The following is a 23231-nucleotide window of genomic DNA, read 5'->3' on the forward strand; positions in this document are numbered from 1 at the left end:
CAATAAAGCGACACATCAAGATAAGTGCTGCTAGGCCTGTCACAAAAACAAATTTTGAAGTGCTAAAGGAAATACAGACAATAAACAATATTGAAACTACAATATTCCCCATAGGACACAATGACTGAAAAAGATGGATTATCTTAAAAATATTCTAAACTGTAAAAATGAATAACTAGCAAAATGAAACACTTTTGTAGCTAGTTTGTATTTATAATAATCCATACATATAATAATAATCTAATCATAGCGGTTATTTATTCAAGTCTCCACAGGTCAAATCTTATCTTAGCACTAAAAAATAACAAAAAATTCCCACTATTGATAAGAAAAAGTACCCATGATAAATATTGATCACCAAAAATAATTCTATCCATCACATATTGAACGATATCAAAACAAAGCACTGATTAATGCACAACAGTAGGCTATATAATAAACTGCAATCTAACTACTGAATTTCCATGGTTACCAAAGCATCTCATTTGCAGAAGGTTTGCACACCTGCTTTGCTACTGTTTGACAACAGTAAATACAACACACACACACAAGAGGTGAACTTATTCAATTATTCAGGTGTGATTGCTGCCGTGGGAACAGCTGTTAAACCCTAAGATTAATATAGTCAACTTGTTGGCCAAAGACAAAATAAAATTAGGTTCAGCATTTGTGGGTTTGTAAATGCAACCACCTTTTTACCAATTAATTTGTAAAGAGTAGAATAGTTCCGGAGCTGTTCCTGGGAAGCAGAGCTGCGGTGTGTTGGCAGTGACTTGAGGACAGAGGAATGTACACCACTGAAGATGATAATCCACTCAGAGCTGATAATCCATCTACCCCTTCACCATTTCCCACTGTTCCCTCCCTGCAGCCCCACTCATTCAGATGACCAGCGCAGACATTAATATACTATTTCAGGCAGAATTCAAACACCCACAGCTGTGTTGAAGTTCTGGTTCAGTCTAGGGTCAAAGAAAAAACAAAAGGCAAAAATGTATCAATGGATTTGGTAGATTGACAAAAAACTAGTAAAGTAAAGTTTTGAATCACGCATACTAAGAAGACATTTGTAAATCTTTATTTAAACAAATGATTATCCTTTGCTGCAACGTGTGAGCATGATATTAGTAAGTGAAGTCATACAGTAGATTCTTTATTTTTGCCCATTGATCTGTATTAAACACATGTCCAAATAAAACTGTCAGAATCCAGATGTGGTAGAAAAACATAAGCATTGTACTGTTCAACATGACGTTTCAACCCCCAGGTTTCAGACTCCACCAGGTTTCAGAGGAAAATGTGGAATAATATTACATCATTTGTCTGTCCACTGTCCAGCTTTATAATACGCACCTGTTAATACATTTGGCTACTTGTTGGAGCAGACTCTTATTCATCTGCAACATGTGAAAAGTTGCTCCGAAAATATTTGGTCTTTTTAGTTGTATCAAATAGCAGTTTTACTTTGTTGAATCTTTTCTTTTAGCACATGGTTTTCAGGTATAAATAAGGAGAAATAATTTAGAGAACATTTTTCTTTAATGGTGATTTGTGTTTGTGTATATAATATAGTACATTCATTTATAAAACCATGAAAATGCCAAGGTGTCATGTCTAAATAAGTTACAACCATCAGTACACTTGACTTTTCAACTACAGTAGGTACAACAACTACAATACTGTTTCATTTGGATTAAATAATAGCCATGTTTATGAATATTTACCTACAAAACTCAAAAACTAAAACTAAACACAGTCATCAGGTGTCAAAATGAGTCTTACATATGTACGTACATATGTTTTAACAGCACTGACATTTAAAATGGCTAACTGTAATGGTCAATGTTTGACTGTAGTATAGATCCACGTTTGTCTGCTTGTCCTCCTACTTTGGTCTGTGCTTTCGAACATACACCAGGAGCTGCTCTGAATAACTCTGAACAGAAGTAATGAGGCATTTGCACCAGAAGCCTCATGCCTCAGATGCCTCGTGCACCCTTCATAAATCACAATTTGATGTAGACTCTAGACTATTGGACCAGCCATTGGAATGGACTTCTCAACGTGGCATAAAAATGAATCTAGTGAAATACAAAGTAACAACTGACATTATAATGATCTTATACCAATAATGACATATCTGAGAAAAGCAGTCGGATTGATTCAGGGACACAGCTAAGCGAAAGTGGTCTCTTTTGAGGCTCTAACACATGCACCTGTAATGCCATATGGTTTTAGAAAGTACCCCCTCAGAAATAGCGGAGCGAGGAACAGGGGCTGTTAAAAGTGCCACATAAAAGCTGGTGTGGTGCTGAATTATGGCCTGTAACGTGACGAGCCACACTGCGCTGCTGCCGCTGGGTCTCTTGGTGGGTCCCAGTCCCATATGCGGTTGCTGTCAGGTGGCCCGACATTAGAAGTATAATGTGGTGTGAGCACACATATGTGGAGGCTGAGGTTAGCGTTTGGGGAGACTTGTTCAAGTGGCACATCTAACCCTGCTGTCCTTTGGCTACTGCCCTCATTTATAACATGTGTGGATAATAGCTGTAACTACCAGATGCTTTAAGACTCTTTATTGAGTTGCTGCAACATTTCTGCAGTCTAATACAATAGGCCACATATGACAAAAATAGATTAGATTCTAAGCGCTACAGACAGAATGAAACTGAATTTGAATTTGAGTTCTATCCAATTAAAATACTGTGAAGCTTAAGACCTTTCTTTGCAAACAAAAATGTCAGATCACAGATTATTACAATTTATTCATCTCAGGCTTTGGGCATGCAGCGTTCTAAAAACTACTCTTTGCGGTTTGGGTCACATTGGCCTTGTATATGTCCAAAACAGATTTAATATGATCATACACGTGAAACCAGGGCTGTCTCTAACATATTTACTTACATGGGATGGCATGAGAAGATGTATTGTGGAAAAAGAAAATGCCTGACCAAAACACAGCGAAACCGCACAAAGAGAAATAGTCATGACGTTACCTTTAGTGTGTCCAAGTGTGAGCTACTACACTGTCACTCAACATACGCTTCAGAGCAGGAGCTAAATGTATAAAAGGGGAAATGATCCAAGAACATACATAAACTACCAAGGACTCTCCAACTCTTACCGACGACGGCTTCTGACTTCATAATGTCTTAAACTTCAAAGCTCCGTGGCCCTGCTCAGTGTCTGAACACAAAGTGAGACCCAGTGTTGTTATAGTTACATCAGTGCTGTAAGCCAATTCCAAACAAACACAATGTAGTCAAATTAAATGCTACCACCTGCTGGAGTGCATCTCTTGGCCCTTATCTGCCATTTTCTTCTCCAGTAATGATCCTCTCTTGAGAAGGATCATTACTACCTACTAGATAAAAATATTGTGAAACAGCTTCATATTATTGCAAATTTAAAAGTTGACAGTTTAATAAATTGTGAGAATATTTGAGAATACATAGATATTTAGTGAGAAGAAAATGTCCAAGGTGAGTTTTACAATACTCTCACTGTTCAGTAAGGAATAAAAAGGTGGCCATGGAATTATTTGGGACTGTTAAATCATGATTAAGATAAGAGGACCTTTATTTGTCCCAATTTATGAAATCCCAAAAGTTATACTACAGAGGAAAATTAAGGGCTTGATGTGGGTTTTGCAGAATCATTTGCAATCATGATTCAAGTTACATTAATTCCATAGTCCTACATGGTTAAGATAAAATAACGAAATCAATCTTACAAATTATTACTATCTTGACAAGCTACAGTGAGTACAAAATGCTGTTATCAATTTAAGCTCAAATCAGCCTTTCGGAACTTTTTATAATGATCTTTTCACCTCAGTACAGATTCTGAACTTGCTCATCGTTAATCTTACAGGAGCATACCGTTAGCTGTCACTGTGTGCACGTCTGGAGAGAAGACAAGCAGAACTAACAAGGTCAAATATGAGTCAGTCAAGATGTAATGACAGGCTTCAAACCTCTAATCCAACAAACTAATACTGAGCCCTATTAACTTGTACAGGGAAGCAGTCAAACAACCATGCAACTGTAACTGCCTTCATTAGTTCCAACCTGCACGTGTCGGAAACATCAAGGTAAGGTTAAAATGATGAAGAGAATGGCATTAGGTGATGACCAAGGCTGCTATGACTGCAATGCAAGCACTCAAATTAGTGCATATTCTAATAGTAAGGAACATGTTATAAATTCAGATTTGGGGAACTGTATTATCTAAGCACCAAAATCAAATAAAAGCAACGTAAAAACAATTTACATTTTTAATCCTCATGTTACTAATAATAAATGCCTCTTTAGAAATTAGGAGTTGGAAAAAACATATTTTACATAAAAGTTATAGGGAAAAACATCATACGATACAACATACGATATTAAGGCAACAACCCTGTTCCTGATACGTAATATGAGACATGGTCCAAGATTCTAATGATTTTGAAATAAGGACATCATAAATTGTCTTATTCTTAGAGAAGCTACTTTTGAAATGAAGCTAAACATTGAGTATCAGTAATGTGGCAAGGTAGGGGTGTCAGAACAAAACAGAAAATGTGAAGAATCAACAGCATCATTTTACATATACAAATTGTTTTTGTCTGGGGAGTTTCAGTGTATTAAAAGAAGATTCCAACTCCAAAGACACACCAAGTAAAATGTTCTTTCTGTATAAATTAATGAGGGATACATTTAGAGACACACCTCATTCTAATGCCAGTTTCTATGTTATTACGGCTTTTGTGTCCTCTTTTAGCTTCAAACTCTGTTGCCTCTCCATGGGACATACCCATGATTCATCCTCCGTCTGGTACATGGGGACAGGGATTTACAATATTATTTTTCCTCATTTACAGCCTCTTTCCTTCATAGTGTAATCCATGTGGGAAACTATGTACTTACTCCATGTGTGTGGTTTTCCCAAAAACCAATGCCTGAGATTGACCTCATCCATCATTCATATTCGCTGTATTAAAGACTATATTGGCCATTTGACTGCACTGTCCATAGAGTTGAAATTCAGTTCAATTCAAGTTTGTTTATATAGCACATTTAAAAATGACTTGAACTGACCAAAGTGCTTCACATAAAAGTCAACAAAAAAAACAAATATGCAAATTACACTATACACAGGAAAAGAACAATAAAATACCAAGATATCCTGTCTAGCTAGTATTAAATACCAACGAAAAGAGGTGGGTTTTCAGTCTAGTCTTAAACTGCTTTAAAGACTGAAAGGATCTGACAGGCAGAGGGAGGATGTTCCATGGGCGCTACCACAGAAAAGGCTCTGTCACCTCTGGTCTTGAGTGTGGCTTTGGGCACAGCCAGCAGGAGCTGGAAAGCTGATCTCAGGTCTCTGTTCAGAGTATAGGACTTCAGCAACTCCCTCAAATAAAGAGGACCCATAGAGTGCAGAGATTTAAACACAATCAAAGTCATTTGTCGCTTGGTGTAGTGCTGTCAGTTGGATATACACTGGATTCATCAAGTTTTTCTCATTGATGCCTTCAATTTTATGACAGTAGTGCCAGATACTAAATTTGATTAAAATTATTTAATCCTAAAATTATACACTGATTACTCCACAGAAAAAATAGATTAACAACATGGATTGATTGCCCAGCTCTTTTTTTATGTCATGTCTATATGTTAATGCTGCTGATCCTTGCTCTAAGTCAAATTTCCTCCATGAGGAGACAGAAATAAATGAAACTTAAACCTAAGGTAAAAAAAAAAGAAAAATATTGACTGACCTCTCCAAATGAGGACCAATCAGTGGAATTTACTTTTTTTGTGTTTTTACTTCCATCTCTCTGTAACAGAAAAGTCCAACTCACCAGTATCCCGGCAGCTGTATCAGTTTGGCATAGAGAGCGGTACTGAAGGAGGGGATGACGGTGATGAGAGGGAGGAAGGCCCCAGTGCTGGCCTGACATGTCAAACCAGTCTGAAAACCAAACACCTGAAGAAAAGCAACAGAGCACAATTGTTAAACAAATTAGTCAGTGAAGGATGCAACTTCTGTGTTTTTAAATGGACTCCTGGTTGATAATTTGGATTTTGTAAATAACTATTAATGCTGAGACAATAGCTGACCATTACCAGCGGGTCAGTCACTCTACCTCTGACAGCATCAATAAAACAGAGATTAAGATAAGCCATGGTTTAAACCCACTTCAGATCACTTCCTGAACTGGGTGAAATGCAGCCACAATGACCTCCACTCTGTCATGATCTCACTGCCAAAAACCAGAAGGGGGGAACTAATACCATTGTAGATACAGAGGCTGATTAACAGCTTGCTCTGTGTGGGCCTTGGCCACTGACTACCCGACCCCGCCCTGACCCTGTGATAAGAACTGCCAGCATGAAGTCCACAAAACATCCTGCTTTTAAAAACACATCCAAGAGGATGACGTCTAAAGGACTTGGGCAGCACAAGCGCCCTGCGAAGGGAGCAACTTTATAATAGCTACATTGTTACTCAAACACATCATGAACATTATTAAGAGTGATTAAGCCATAGTAACTACTTCACTGTAAAACACAGTTCATTTTATTTTTTCAACCATAATAAAGTAATACAAAATCTTGCATGTATATATATCAGTTGTTATGTATTTCAGTAGTAGATAGTTTGATGATTAGAAAAATTCACCTTCTTTTCTCTAATTTAATATTTTTATACATCCAGTCATATCCTCAAAGAGAAAGCCCATATTTGGACTGGTGTGTTTCATAAAAACAGTGGTGAGATTTTTATGACCAGGTGAAAAGGGGTCATCAGAGTTGCTAAAAGGTTCACAGGGGTCGTGATGCAGTGAAAAGTGATATATGGCATGCCTTTTTTAAACCTTTTAAACCTTTTTTAATTTAGTGTAAGGCTGCGCAACTAAGTCTACTGATTATTATGAAAAAAGAACATGTCCACACTCCAGTCAATTAGACCATATATGTATATGTGTAAATCACTAAAGCCAATAAGAATATCTGATGTTGTAGTGTCCATGTCTCACCTTGAGGTAGAGATGTGCATAGCAATGGTGCAGGAGGTTGTCTGAAGGCTGACTCAGACTGCTCACAGTGCTGATGAGTTCTGGAGCATACATAGGCACTGAATGTTCAACATTTACTTTTTCCACTTTGAACTGTACTGATGGAAGAGGACGCACAGGCTGAAACACTGGTATATGGAGAGGCACCTGGACAGCCTAAAAGAAAGAAAATAAGTTTTAAAATATTCTAAACCAAGCAATGTTATATGGTTTAGTTCAATGTAAGTTGTAGATTTGTTACCTTTTGCCCCATGATAATTGGCATTAGTGTATGTAGAAGGTTGAATTCTGCCATTGAAATAGTCACAGAAACTTGATGAAAAGTTAGACATGTCAATCTAGATGGAATAAACTCTTCCAATTTTGCTATTTCATCAGACGTAGGTGGAGCATGCCTCTCCTCAATGGTTTCTACAATGACATTAAAAACAACAGGAGTGTTAAGGCTTATTTTCAATGTAAAATGTAAATTGTATATAATATACCAACTTCACATTATGTTAAACAATCAATAAATCATACTTTGGTCTAAACTTTAGTATTGGTTCAAACAGTGCATTGTCTATATCTAATAGTTTGCTATAGTTTTTTGTTTTGTTTTAATTGGAAAATGTAATGTATATGTACTTTCTTAGCCAAAAAAGTCAAAACTGGCAAGTAAGCATGCATCATACAAATATGGCAACCATTAAAAACACTAAAAGCTCTGGAATCAATTCATAAATCATTTGTTTGGGAAATGGTTGCTTCATTGCCTTAGGAGGAAGACTCTTGACCTCTACTTAATCCTAAAAAGGTCCACACATCCTGTCTGAGACTTGTTAGGATTCATAACTAATGGTGTGCACCAGTGATTGTAGTGGACACATAAGAGGAGTTGGCAATTCTTTGGAAAGATGTTGTTCCTGTTATCTCTCGTCAGTTTCTCAATCCCTCCTGGGGGTCTGCATAAACTTACCCTCCTATAACATGGGCCAGAGAAATCAACACATCCAAACAGGAAGAACAAAGTGACCTACCTTGCCTCACTCAAAAGCTCTACAGTAATTATTCCATCATTTATTATCTATTGCAGATGCTCAAACAAAAACCCACGGATGTTATCTTTTTCAAAAATTGGAGTTATTGCTGGAAATATTACACAAGGACATACACTGAAAGCCGTTTCACAACATCCACAGATGAGCTCATAAAAGCCGTGCGAGGCTGATCACCAACAAAGGTGTTTGGCTAATGCTCCCCACTTTGGTCCAAGAGGTCACTACTTTCATGTACAGATGTGTGTTGATAGATGGGTTGTGCAAGGAAATAACAAGACAGTGAGGGTAAAGTACAGTAACGCAAAGGGCCAAGATTTGATTTTGGTTTGCAGTGTTCCATGTTCTGGCTGTGCATATAGAAAAGCAATGGCAGCAGCACAGCATGAATTTATGTTAAATATTCAGTACATTGCTGTTACCAGAACATTATTTTGACAAAGTTTTTGTTGTTGTTATTTCATCACATTTCTGAAAAAACTTAAGTGTTTGTAAACTGCCTTTGCATTTTATGAGTGACATTATTAACTGAACTTCTAAGTTACATGACCTTTCCTACCTTTAGATAATTTGTGAAGTGAGAGGGAGTTTGTGTGAACAAACCTTGCTGGGGTTTACAGTAGGGCTCATACTCATGATCCATGGCACACGTGACCATCTTGAGGATGCGATGAACTGCGCTGCTGTGAAGCTGAACATCCAGAGGTCCAACTACAAGCCGCTTAATAGACGTCTCTTGGAAAGATGGGACAGGCTCCTCTGCACTAATGAGTGAAACCTCCTGCATGTCTGAAAATAAGATGTATGTATAACATATGACATGTTCAAATGCTATCCTTATGTGAACAAAAACAATGAAATATAGATGGACACCTGAAACATGAATAAATATAGAACCCCGAGAACGATTTTGCAGAATATATCTAAATTACAATTTCCCTGGTCATGCATAAAAAAATACCTATATCTCTATTTTTAAAAAAATAGTTCAGAAGTTTTAATGGCAGCTCCATATTGATGAAGTGTTGAATGAACAAACTACAAAAGGGGGTCTGGTGTAACGCGGCGGTAGCCGCGGCTCACAGAGGCCTTAGAGTCTGGAATGATGAATATTCCAAATGTCCACTTCCCGCTCACAGCTGTCCCCTCATTCATGGCAGACCTCCGCAGCAGAGGTCGACTTAAAAGACTTCCCAGCAGTAAAAGGCAGAAATTAAAAATATAGGAAGGGGTGGATAGATGGCAGAGGGGAGCTAGAGGACAGCCATTTTGCGTTTTGCTTATAAAAGCATTTAAATCCTTTTTCCCCAATCCAAGACTCAGGTTCAGGGAGATGTGCCTTTTTGTCATAGTCAATGCAAGACAGAACCAGTACTTTGTGGGTTTTGGCACATAATCATCTTTAGTCATATAAGTCAGCCTTCCTTGAAAATTAATACGAAGTGCTTACAAGGTGCAAATAAATCAACACAATATCAATGTCTGTTACCCTCAGAATCTTTGGCATGGTTAGGTTGCAATGGACAGGTATAATGCCATATGGCAGCAGTTAATAGCCGGTAGATGAAACGGGGAAGCTGAAATTAGCCCACATTTAGGTGATTTAGAGGTCTCAATAAAAAAAAATAAAAAAAACCAAAAAAGTAAAGGAAAATAATCCACTGGAATGCTTTAATGTGAAATCAGTGTGACCCAGGTCAACTCGCTACCATTTTGGTTGACTCAAGGGTTCACGCTAGTCCTGTGGCAATGGAGACTAATTTGTTTGCTTGACACTGGATCTGCCCCATGTACAACTAGGGAAAAACGTCAAACACCATTCTGACAGCATGGATGAGACTATCAGTGTTTATTTTAATTTAGATACTTATCTGACGCTGACAGAGAAGGAAACAATCCACTAGTCAGAAGTAACACCAGAAATAGAATACCGGTAGTTGAAAATGAGAAATATATAGACTAAGCATAAACTAACTTTAAATGTACTTTTGTTCATGTTGAAGGGACAAGGGATCTGACAACACAATATCTTTTTTTTTTTTGCTTAAATATGCTCAAAAATATATCTATGCTTTTGATGTGATAATGGATGGGAATATGTTTTGCTTCTTTTGTTTGTATTGGAACCTTGTTTTAATCAATGACGTATTAAAGTGAAATTGCCAATCATTTGGAAAAGAAATGGCTAAGCATTCAGACATCAAAGGGTAAATTAGATTTTTCAGCTGCGGTGAATGTTTTATCTGTAAATACTAACTTCAGATCCTTACATCTTGAATAAACACTGTCGAGTGCATTGACTGAGAACAGAGGAATCCTGCCTGTCTTTAGCTGTCTGCCAGCAAGAGTGACACCTAATTAGGCAAAAGGGGCCTATTCACTTTCTCAATAGCTTACAGGTAGAGACACAGTGTTTCAACAAGCAGCAAGGAGAAAGAAACTCAAATATGTGTCAGCACAGACTAAACACTTCTGACAGCTGCCCTCCAGGTAAGTTTGGGGTGAGCGGGAGGACAGGAGGGGTCAAGGACCAGGTGGCTATGGCTCAAACAAGACAAACTCTTTATTCACTTCTCCAAGGAGTTGCTCTAACACCGGGGACAACCAGAGATAGTGTGGCATAAAACAGGAACAGGCATAAGATCAAGTAAAAGATACTTGAGATCAATATTTGGAAAACATAATGTGTGTGAAAGAGGTCATTTTCATATGTAATAATAACAAAACCCAAACTTTAACCAGATTTAAAAAAATTTTAAAAAAAAAAACATGGACAAAACAAAACCAAATTACCAGAAATAATATGAGGATTTGAAGTTGATTGTAAAATAATCTGTTTGATGCCCAAGAAAGGATAACATTTTTGACAAAACATGAACTGACATACATATATATATAAATAACAACAACTATGTGATAATAAATCTGTGATGGATTGTGCAGCCCTAATGATACATACTGTATCAGTGGTACAGTAAGCACACAAACTCCACAATCTAATCTAAACTTTACCTTTTCCACTGCTGTTCTCCATTGTGTAAAGGTAATCCATGTAGAAAGCACCAAAGCGCTGCATGCCTGCTATCTCTGTGTAGGTCTCCTGAGAAACAAAAGAAAAAGAAGAAGGTAAACATGGCAGGACCAGTGCAAACATTCTGATAGCCTTTGATAGTGCCCATGACAGAGGTCATGCTGGATTTAACGGATGGGGTCAATGAAGAGATGGCATAACTGTAGGAAATTTACTGTAGCAAAACATGAACTGTGATTATAAAAACTTAAGAGAAACTATGTTAAATGCCGGCTACTGTGTGTTGTTAGCATGCTGTTAAGTATACTTCTTCCAGATTTTTACATGTTTCCATTTGTTCTACACTACAATTCACTTCACTTGTGAAAAATGTAACATTTTATGGCATTAATTATAGACAGAAAAAAAGAATCATTGTACAGATAAACTTGTGAATATGACAATATACCCCAAGTACTGCAGTAGATAAGAAACATGTTCTGCACAAAATGAATTGGAAGTTAGCTCATTCACCCCTACTTGGAAGTGTGCCATCAAAAACAAAACTAAGTAGGTCTTATCATCTGAAAATAGGACTTAGAAAGCATATAAAAATGTTCTAACAGGAATTCAATTGGTTTGACCAATGTTTCACAATACATTGTGGAAAAACTGGGAATTTTTTTATCATTACAAGTTTTAAAAAGTATGAAAGTAATTTTACATTGTCTTTCCAAATTGTAATATTAAGTTAAAAGTATAGTATAAAGAAGAGTAAAAGAAGTTCAGTTTAATTTAGTTTTTTAGTTCTTCAGAGAATTGTACAAATATTAAATAAGTAAAAATAAAATGAATAGCTGAGTAATATTGCATTGAGGAGATAATACAGCACAGCTATTGTATTAGTAATAATTTGAAAACACGTTTGTGTAGGCTGGCATATATTTGGTTATTTTCCATTCCTAGCAATAAGAACTCTATAACAAACCGCAAAATCAAACAATGAATGAACAAGCAAAACAAAATAAAGGGAGCGGGAGAGGGACAACTTACTCAAACACACTCACTAGTTATTTAAACAGCCACCTCAATGGGCTCTTATCAGAAAGTTAATCAGTAATATTTATTAGGGCACTTCTAATAGCCATGGCGGGCTCTTGGATCAAAGCCACTAGCTGTTTTCATAGTGCTAATGAATTAACACCAAAACCTTTGAGTTTCAAGTATGGGCCGATCAATAGGACGACGGATGGATAAAGTACAAACAATTGCTTCATTGAAAGTCATTAACATTGCTTGGTTTAAGTAAACACAAAAGGTATGACTGCTGAGGTAAGCTCTGTTATCTTGAGTTATAGCCTAACTATTATAGACTAATAGATTTTAGACTAGTAGTCAGAAAACAGCAGCTACAGCGAAAAAAATGTAACCTAATCATCGTGCCTGAGACACAAACTGGAAAGTGTGTGTCTCTGTAGTGGAGTCATTCTTAGTTTTTCTTTTGTCTTGATTTTGAACACAGCTGTGAGGTACTTTAATTGAACAGGTTTTGTCCCAGGCATGGCCTGTTGCTAACTGTTTAATTCATCACAGATGTTTCCTGATCCTGATATAATTAAAATTACAACATCTGAATATGTTCTGGCATGAGATACACAGAGAAGGACACAACAGGTGGATTAAGTGTCATTTTATGATGACCTTGTGATTAGCAGCATCCAGGATGAACTCAGCTCTCACTCCGTTGTTCTCTGGGCTTCGGTAGTCAAATAAGGAGTTAGTGAGGTACGTCATACCTTTACTGCTCAGGCTGTCCCCACATGAGAAGAACACTGCATCCTACTCAGAAAACAGGAGAAACATTAAGAAGTACTAGTAGTAAGCCTAATACTTAACTAGGCATTTATATTGTATGAAGAATACAAATTGTTGGAGTCCGAAATAATCTGTATGATGCTGAGGCAGGTAAGTGACCCTGTATGCATGATGTAGCCAAAGCCCTGGCCTGGGCCATCCTGCAGCTCAGCTTTTACAGTGCAAGCTTAATCTTCACCTTTTCATTTCGGTTCATGTTTTCCTCAAAGTCTCGAACTCCCATGATGCTTTTCAGGCAGAGTGCCTGGCAACCCACAAACCCAATCTGACAATTAAAGAAGGGCTCTCCCATCATCAGCACCTGGAACACACATTTAGGGTAGATTAACTTTCACTGGTTAAAAAATTTTACTTAACTTTGTATGCCATTTCAACAACAGCCTACACATTAGACTTAGGCTTAATGCTCTTTGGGCTCTGAACCCCAAAACGAAGGACTACAAAAAGAAAGGTTCTGTAAAATGATAGTATTGTATTGTTAAAGATGCTATGCACACCCATTTAGCTTGATACAACGCCAACTTGATACAACGCTAAGTAATACATTATGTTTTAACATGCAAGAAAAACACAGCATAACCTCCATGTTTTACATTTCATGTCCATCCCCTTTCCAGGGCCTGGAAAACTTTCAAAATTTCACATCTGGCAGCATGTTTTGAAGAAGAACAATTCAATTCAAACTCAAGTCATTAATATATTTAATTTTCATTGTAAGTACCATCAGACCAGGGCTTTGCTCAGGTCCACTTATTTTTATCAAATCCCATACCTTTTAAACTAAAAGTAATGACATCAGCAACGCAATTATATACAGAATAGTAAGAAAGTAGGTTACCTCAATAGTAATTCCCTCATTTTCCAAACACAAAACCTCTCTGGACTTGACTTTTTGAGGACTGTAGTAGCTGCTTTCCGACTGGGTCTCAGTCAACTGAAAGAAAAAGAAAATTAAGGCAGAGACAGACAAATAAACATTTAACACTGATAAATACATGGGCTCATAGTGACTAAGCTGTAATTACAGGAAACAGGTGTGAACCTGGAAGGAGCTATGTCTTATTACCCAAGAATGTATAGTTTTCTGATTGTGCAATAGAAATATATAAATCCACGTAAAATCAGTAATGGTGCCGGTTAAGGAGGAAAATAAGTAAAACTTTTTCCAGAACAACATTTGGTGTGGTTATCTCCCAATGTAATCTGGCCATCACATACTGTAACCTAGGTGAATGTATCCAATGGATAAATATGGGAGTAAATATTTATATCATTATATATATATATATATATATATATATATATATATATATATATATATATATATATATATATATATATATATATATATATATATATATATATATATATATATATATATATATATATATATATATATATAATCTTTATATTGCTTTGTGTGTGTGTGGGGGGGGGGGATTGAAGGATTAAATGAAAAAAATAATAACTTGAATTGTGGTCTACATGCCATATTTCAACATGCATGGTGCAAATGTATGCACCAATGTTAAACATTTTTAGAGAACGCAATTCCTACCTTGAATGTAACTGAAGCCTTGGTACAGTAGAAACCAATGGACACTATGGGGTCTTTGGGAGTGTGTTGATGAGGACCTTTAGTGATGCCTCCTCCTTCTTGTTCCTCATAAAGTTCTTCACCTTCCTCCTCTGCTCCTACAATGGCTGGTACAAAGGACCAAGCCCAGGACACCCAGCCCTGGTCTGGCTCTCCTGGAGTGTTGGCCGAGTGCATGTAGAGGTCTGGACTAGACATAGGGCTCTCCATATCCACATCCACACCTGTGAGAGATATATATATATTTATATATATAAAATGTGTAAAATGAGAGATGGGATAGGATTAGAAATGAGAGCAGGAGACCTGGAGGAAAACCAAAGAGGAGATGAATATAGTGGACATGGATGGAGAGAACAATGCTAAATAAAGGCAGATGACTTGCAGAAGCATCCCCTGAAGCAAACAGCCAAAAACATTGAGACCTGAAAAATTCTTACAAACACATGTGAATAGTCTACTTATGCAGAAATGGTATGTTTTAAATGTGTGATCAATTCACTACTGAATGTTCATGTCTTTAGGCTTCACTAAAACAAGCATGATGTTTTAGCTAAAAGTTAAGCCAAAACACAAGGGCAATGTAGCGGTGGCTGTCCGTGCTTCTATATGCAAGTGCAAGAGCACACATATGCCCCATGGCCTTTGGGGAGAAAGACAAATATTAAGAATAAATAAATGTTGTCTTTGAATGAATATCACAAAGTGCATTCTTTTATGGACTCAAGCGGGCACAACAGTTGTGTGATCTTTTAGATATGTGCACTCTGCGAGGCAATACCAGTCAAAGCTAAGGGAATGATTCAAGCAACGACCTATCCTAACTGAATAGTAATGTCAGGATGAAGTGAGGTAGAATGGTCGACCTTGAATAAAGATCAAATTGACTAAAGATCAATTTTACTGAGTCACGCTAAGTGTGATTTTAATGCATGCAGTGAGTGTGCTTTTACAACAAATCGGTGTAGGTTTTCTAAATGACTTATCAAAACATTCAGTTAAGGGGAAAGGGGTGTCCCATATTCCCCAATATACCAGCCCCTCTCCCTGATGCTGACCCTTGAACTCATCCCATCGTGTCCGTTTCCATACGCATCGACAGAGGAAGCTGAGCTCAATACACAAGAATGTGTAATACCATTCCTCATGGCCTCCGCCAGAAAACAATATTGTCCGTTAGGTCACAGCTTAGGAATCCCAGCGGCCAAGGCGGTGAAAATTATGACATGCTTTAATTAAATCTATCAGTTTGTGCGTTGTCAATTTGGAAATCCCTTCATTCATCAATATTCCCTTTTAGATTTTATCGCATTTCGTCTTTTCCCTGTCTTTGTTTTTACTCAGTTGAAGTCTTTGAGGTGTCACTTCAACAAGTTAAGCTCTTTCGCTTCATCTAACACCCTGATGTGGGCTTGGTTTGAATTAAGGCAATCAAAACAAAGACTAAATTAGCGACGCGCTGATCAAAACAGGGCGGATTAGCCAGAATTTGTTACATTAATCTTCAGTGATAAGAGAAACTCGGCTAGTCAAATATGTCAATTAATGTCTTATTAGTGCTACTTCAAGGAATTTCACAAAACCACCAGGCTATAACCACCAGAGAAGAATTCAATGATTATTGATCACTGAAGTTTGAAATTCAACCTTTAAACCACATCACTTTCAAAAAACACTCTGAAAGTACGTCTGTATACGTTTACAATCAGGTCAGTAGGCAGTGCCCTTATAGACCAGCAGGTGTCCCTCCATGTTTGAACGGAAAGATACCTGACCATTAATCACTCCTTACCCACTTTTTTACTTCTACAAAAATTCAAGAACTCCAATCAAAAACTTAGATGTGATTAATGCACATGAATAAATTTAATGAAAAATCAAAGGTTTTTAATTTACTAGTAATGTTCTTTACTATTACAATTATTGTGTATTTAAGTCATATTAGTGTATTTAGTTTAACTGCATGTTGTTGTTGTGGTGGTTTTATTTGCTTTGTCTGTTTTCATATTGTTTTATTGTGACAGAGCTACTAAAATCACAAAATTATTCATTGACCTTGAAGTAGTAGAGTTCTGTGTACAATGTCAATAAAAGTAAGTGCCTTTTTCGCCGTTCATCAAAGCAGGGAGAGGAGCTACAGATAGACCTAACTGCTCCTGGTTCTTCATATACAAGCTGCAGTGACCAGCTGATGCAACACACTGTGCTCTCACTTTTTACAGACTTTCACTGACTTTATTAAATTTCAGAGTAGCTGTCCCAGTCATTTCTACAAACATACTATTACTGAAAAAAGTGTTTACATGTTTTATTTTAATACAATTATTTATGGCAATATTCACTGTGGATGTGTAAATGTTGGATTACCTAAAGTCAAGATGCCCAAATACATTTAAATTTTCTTCTACAATCAAAGACAATCACATAACTACAACAATAAAATATAATAATTATGTATGCCTTTGTTAAAATAATGGAAAATTAAGTGCACTGCCGTCTTACCATGAGTAAAATCTCTCTGTTTGGCCTACTTTTCCTATTCCAAGAGCTGATTCCTTGTATATTTTTTGAGATGGGATCCTAATTCATTCAGGCTCTGCATAGCAGGAGCATGACACTGACTCCTACATCTGGCATTGGTCACTAAACTGGAAGCTGTGCCAATGAGCAGAAGACTTCCAGGCCAAGAGTCAGACCCTGAGGAAGCGTAGTGAATGAACGGGCAGCATTGTGATAAAGTGCATGCATCTCTGCCCACCACGTAAGGAGGATATAAATCTGCAGGTCTACTAAGTGTGAGGGGAAAATTACTTTGAAACATTTTTTAAAAATGAGGATATAAAACAGAAAATGAGGTACATCAAATATGTGTATAATGTAAAAAGCCAAGCATAATGAACAACAAAAAATAATAGTGTATTGAGACTGACAGAATTAAATGATAAACTATACAACATGTAGGAATCTGCTATTTATATTTATATTCACTATATTTAGGGATCTCTGATACTGTTTAAGTGTAATTTTCTGAAATTGAATCTTATAAAAACTAAAAAAAAACACACACCGTTCCAACAGGATGCGTTTCATTTCTCTGTCCGTTTGAGCCAGTATTCACATGAAGGACATTAGGCCTGAAGACTGAGGCCTGTGTTGGGTTAAGCTTTGTGAAGTGTTTGGAAATAAGATGGGAGGAGCACAAACCATAGCCAATGTGAGCTTCAATGACCCGTTTAATAAATAACAATCTAATTTATACCATAATAACTTCTTAAAGTAATGTGATGTGCCCACCAGCAAAAAAAAGTGAACCATAACTGTTAAGCATTTCAGAAGATAAATATGAAAAAAATACTACACCTTAACATTCAATAGTTGGATTAGACAAGTTAGATTGTAGTAAAAATAATTCAAACTAAAATATATGGAAGTTCTTACCGGTTAAATTCAATCCTGCTTCTTTGACATGCCCACTCCCCTCTTCTCCTTCTCCGTCTTTGTGTCCTCCAATTTCCCCGTAGTAAAGGGCAATAATCAACTCTAATATTCTAATGAACATCGGCAACTGCTGATCCGTTATGGACAACTTCAGGCTCTCAACCATTGTTTGAATCTGAAAACAATGTCAAAAATAGATTTAAAAAGTAAATCATTTTACTATGTCATATTTCCATTTTGTAAGCTGAAACATACACTTGTTTTTACCCAAATTATAACTGTACAAGTGAAATTATTTAAAAAAGTTTAAGAAATTAAAATTAAAAATATGGTATTGAATATATGTACAATACATTTTATTAAATGACTTGTGTAGTATTTTTCAATAATGAAATACTACTATGAAACATTTCCAGCATGTTCTCTGAGCTCACTTTGATGACTGATGGGATCTTGGAGTTGATATTGTCATAAGTGAAGTGAAGCCGTGTCCTGAAGGAGCACTTGTATAACAGAGGGTCCTGGTAAAACTCGATCTTCCCACTGGCGTTCCTCTTGTCCAGGCAGACTGTGCAGTCGGCAAAATTGATGACCTTCCTCAGCACAAGTTCTGGAGCTGAAGCAAATACAACTGATTATGAAATGAGTAACATCAGAGGAAATATCAAAGTTTTAAGTAATACAGTATGATATATATATATATATATATATATATATATATATATATATATATATATATATATATATATATATATATATATATATATATATATATATATATATATTATAAAGCATTAGAAATGATATTCAACAGCTATGTAAAATATTATTATAAGCACATTTTACACATAGAGTTAAATAAAACTAAAATGCATCGCTTCACCTCACTGTCAAACATGCTTCAAAATACAAAACCTAAACAATGAAAATTTTGTACAAAAAAAAAAAAAAAAATGAGATCAACTTTCCAAATTACACTTTCAATTTAGGTTTTGCTAGAGAATCTTGTGAATATTAATAGAGAATACAGAATATTAATATTAAGTTAACTAATTTTGCTATAACAATAATGTGGTTTGCATATGGAAATTAGACTTTGTAAAATTGTATACATTTCTTTCTTTTGTAAGATAAATGTAACACTAAATTAAATTATGGATGTCACAATGTCAAATTTTACATTCAAGCAAAAAACAACAGAACTCACCTTTGATTAATTCTCTAATAGACTGCCATATAGTATGTGACCTGCGTTATTATTATTATTTTATTTATAGGACCTATGAAGTGGGTTACATTTAGGTTTGTTTTGGGGGGGTTTTCTTCATTTTAGACCGATTGGATTAAATTATAATAAAAATGCCTCCACGATTCTAATATAAAATATATATATATGCTGCAGCTCCACAATAAACAGAATACCAGGCTAAAAAGAAATGAAACTGAGCACCAATGCCTTACCAGTGATGTCCATGAAAGCCCTTTCCCACATGTCGTCCACAGTATAGCATTCGGCTGCTGTGATATTGACAGACAACACGATGTCGTCCTCCACATACTTCAGGATTAGGTTGTTCACCACGATGTTGACATTGTTCACCACCCGCCTGATCAGACTCTGCACATATCCTGCGAAAAGCAAAGTAACACATAGCAGTGTGTTAAGCTATTTCTCAGTCACAATTGGCAATATCAATATAATGTCCATCCACTGTACATTCATATTATAGATTTATCATTATCATAAATTTTGTCTGCAGAAGACAGAATGTAAGGAGGTTTGTGATGAAGAGGCACGGGGATGTTAAAAGGCAGAGAAAGGCCCAGTCTGGCAGATTAGGTTTCAGAGCAGGGGGAGCCATTCCACACTGTAACCAGAATGTCCTAATCGCCACAGTGACGCCCAGAAACAGAAGCTATACAGGAAAACATACATGCTTATGTCATTATTACTCAAGCAAAAGCTAACTGAAAGTATCACAGACATGGGAGTTTTACCATAAAATATGAAAATATACAGTCATAAATCTTCCAAACCGCAGGACCAATGGCATTATTCATTCCTCCCATGTACTGTTAAACACTTTATACATGGATGAAATACATAAGCTTTTAAAACCAGTATTGCCATTATTTTCCAAAGTAAATATTAGTCTTCCTGTATCTACATGCCTGGCTAGGGCAATAACACTACCGATAATTAGGCTAAACTAAATGGTCCTGTTGAGGGGAACATTTGGGTGAATTTTTGAGCCGCTCTACACTGACTTGTACACAGGCCTAGATACACATGAGGATAATCCAATTGACCAAACTGTCTTGAAAGTGGTGCCTGGCCAAACCCGGCAGCAGGAAGAGAGGGTGACATAATGTAAACTGGCCTCATAAAGCTAATGCGTGTTTCGTGACATGTGTGCGTGGCTGGGCATGCGCTGCGTCCTGGTGGAGGTAAGCCGGGCTGCTCTAATGCGTGCATGAATGTAACTGTGTGGAAGGGTTTGTGGTTGTGGGGTCGCTCATAGCAGTGGAGTTGCACCTGCAGCTTGGGCAGTAAAACCAGTGCTTTGCCTCCTGCTATTTCCCTCTCTGGATTTAATTTATCCATGTCAAAGTATCTTTTCTCTCCCCTTTGTACACCAGCTCACTTTTCTCACTATTTCTCCTATCCTCTCACACCCCGTACAGTCCAGGCACTCAAGACCTCAACTTCTGTAAACAATTGACACAGTCGACACCTGTGCTGTGGCCCACAGGGAAGCAGTCCACTTAAAACTGTTCAACCATAAAATCACTGGAAAAATGGTTCCTTTATGCCATTTTCAGACTAAGCCAAGTACTCTCCACTGTGCAATTTATGAAAGAACACTTGACTGGTCACCTTTTTCCTTGTATTACCATACGCATGCAGCTATACTATGCCAGCCACTGGTCAAGTAGTGTTGCAAAATTTATGGAATTTTCAAAGTTGGAAAACTTCCATGGGAATTAACAGGAATATATAGGAATTCAATTGAATTATCAAGAAATAAATCCTTTTGAAGGTTGTCTCTTTAGTAGGAGTGATGAACAGAAGCATAACAAGCTTAATTTATACAGATAAACTGAAATATCTGTACTTTCCCCATCACAGTCAGGAGAGTAACAGCCTCTAAAATGTTGTCATTGCCAGAAATGATCACTAGGGCTTGACGAGGAAGATGTTTTAGGCATTGAGGTCAACAAATAAGGGAACAGACCTGTTCCACCGAGTGTCACAGTGTGTTCTATGTGACAAGGCAAGGCAAGTTTATTTGTATACCACAATTCGTACACAAAGTAATTCAGATCAAAAACAGATCAAATTCTTAAACTAAGCAGTAAAAACATTAAAGTAGCTAACACACATGCATCCAGTGGCTTCTGAGCTCTAGCTCCAGAAACTGAAATGCAATGGTTGTATTCAACAAGAGAAATACTGTATACCAAAACCAAAGCTAACATAGCTGATTATGTTAGCCATGCTAGTTGCACTTGGGCCTCTTAAAGTGTAACTCTACAGAACATAGCAGAACACAGTTAACCCAAGAGCTGTCTCCTCTACAGCTTTTCTATCATTGTATGCACCATTTCCCAGTAAGACCAGAACATGAGAAATTTATTTTCTTAACATTTCGGGAACCCCAGTACCAGGACCGTGGGGAGTGTTTGTATTTCATTGCTCACAAATCTTCATCTTCCACAAATCACAAGCAGACACAGCAAGGCAAGCAAAATTTGTGAGACCCTCATAGTCAAAAGTCTAAAGTATCAATCTCCCTTAGGTATATATACACAGTAGCACCACCGTAGGAATTATGTGCCCTCTTTGGGTTACAGTAGCTATAGCAATTGGCTCCCTGGAGTAAGCCCAATAACGGGAAGAACGAAAAGCTGCAAAATCTGATTTGTCCAAAAAACAGTGACACATGGGCCAAGGGTTAGGTACCCGTAACTACTCTACAATATGTCAGTCAGCGTTGCTTAAAAGAGTAAATCAAAATATCAAAAGCCATATACATTGAGAGGAAGCAGCACAAGAAAGGGAATCTGGCATAAAATAAATGAAAGAAAAGCCCCAAATGTTTTCTCTTAACTCTAAAACAGGAGTGTATTGCCATTGTAGTGTCTAGTGATGTCTCAACAGTGTAAACGGGCACAATTGTAAACTCCCATGGCTCTTAAAAGAAGTACTTCTCACAAACGGTGGCCGCTGGTCCCCCACAAGCAGCTGTAAACATAATCACTTGCAGAATCACACAAAGGTGGAAGCACTTGGTCTTTGGTCTCTGTGTGGCTACCAATCTCATGGCATATGAATTAACATCACTATTTTCCACCACAGGCAGAACATGAAGGATAAATGCATTCAGCATGTGAGAGCTTAGGGCCAAATGACTGGATAATTGCTAGTGGCTGCTTTTTAGTGTCGGCCATGTTTTGTTTTGGTTGTTTTGAAGTGGGGGCAAACAGACGCATAGCAGAGATTTTAAGATTGTGAAAGTAGGCTCATAACTTAGACAGGTGGTCTTGTGTTAATGTCCTATTTGGTCTATACTTTGTTTTACAATGTAATTGTACTAGTTTTACTATAGACAAGATCTTACTAAATAAAAGGGACTGAAGACACGGTCACACTTTCATCAGCTATGCTACGTATTTACCTAAAATACACGTAAAATGTAAGAAAAAGCAAGTGCTCCCTAGCAAATTAAAGCACTGTAATGCTTAGAATGAGTCCTCCTGTAAAAGTTAACAAACCATTTTCAGCTACTAAGTAGCGCTACGTAAACATGAAGGATTACTCAAACACAAGTGAATGAAATGAAATACAATCCCAACTATGTTTTAAGGAGTGAAGGACATTGTTAAAATATTGAAAAAGTAACAAATTTAGCCTAATATATGACAATGCCTCCAATGACTCACAATGATAAGAAAACATTTAAATTTCCTGGCATGTTGTTCTTGTATCTAATTCTAAGACAAACATCCTTTGACTGAGTCATAGCAGGTTAGTTTTACTCTGTCTACCTTTTAACCTCAACCTTTCATTAGAAAAACTTGGATTACAACATGCACTTACTTCCTCAGTTTCCTCAGCCTCACCAAGGTGTCACAGCCTATGACCCCAGAATTATCCTAATCTGCAATGAGTTAAAAAGTGACCCAATCTACGTGTAAATAGATCAA

At 36.9% G+C, this 23231-nt stretch overlaps 1 protein-coding gene across 1 annotated transcript in view; it reads right to left on the reverse strand.

The window, feature by feature from the left end:
* Nucleotides 1–23231, reverse strand: part of LOC117384187 (intermembrane lipid transfer protein VPS13B-like) — a 270989-nt gene that overhangs the window by 234975 nt on the left and 12783 nt on the right. Inside the window, exons 5-16 of the mRNA XM_033981473.2 lie at nt 19485–19652; nt 18458–18639; nt 18024–18198; nt 14547–14809; nt 13827–13922; nt 13167–13289; nt 12815–12952; nt 11116–11203; nt 8707–8892; nt 7308–7477; nt 7028–7222; nt 5849–5973 (exon numbers count right to left, since the gene is read on the reverse strand). Coding sequence (XP_033837364.1) covers nt 5849–5973; nt 7028–7222; nt 7308–7477; nt 8707–8892; nt 11116–11203; nt 12815–12952; nt 13167–13289; nt 13827–13922; nt 14547–14809; nt 18024–18198; nt 18458–18639; nt 19485–19652 — 1909 coding nt within the window. The remainder of the gene's footprint in view (nt 1–5848; nt 5974–7027; nt 7223–7307; nt 7478–8706; nt 8893–11115; nt 11204–12814; nt 12953–13166; nt 13290–13826; nt 13923–14546; nt 14810–18023; nt 18199–18457; nt 18640–19484; nt 19653–23231) is intronic.

The sequence above is a fragment of the Periophthalmus magnuspinnatus genome, chromosome 16 (assembly GCF_009829125.3).
Source record: "Periophthalmus magnuspinnatus isolate fPerMag1 chromosome 16, fPerMag1.2.pri, whole genome shotgun sequence".
NCBI lineage: Eukaryota > Metazoa > Chordata > Actinopteri > Gobiiformes > Gobiidae > Periophthalmus > Periophthalmus magnuspinnatus.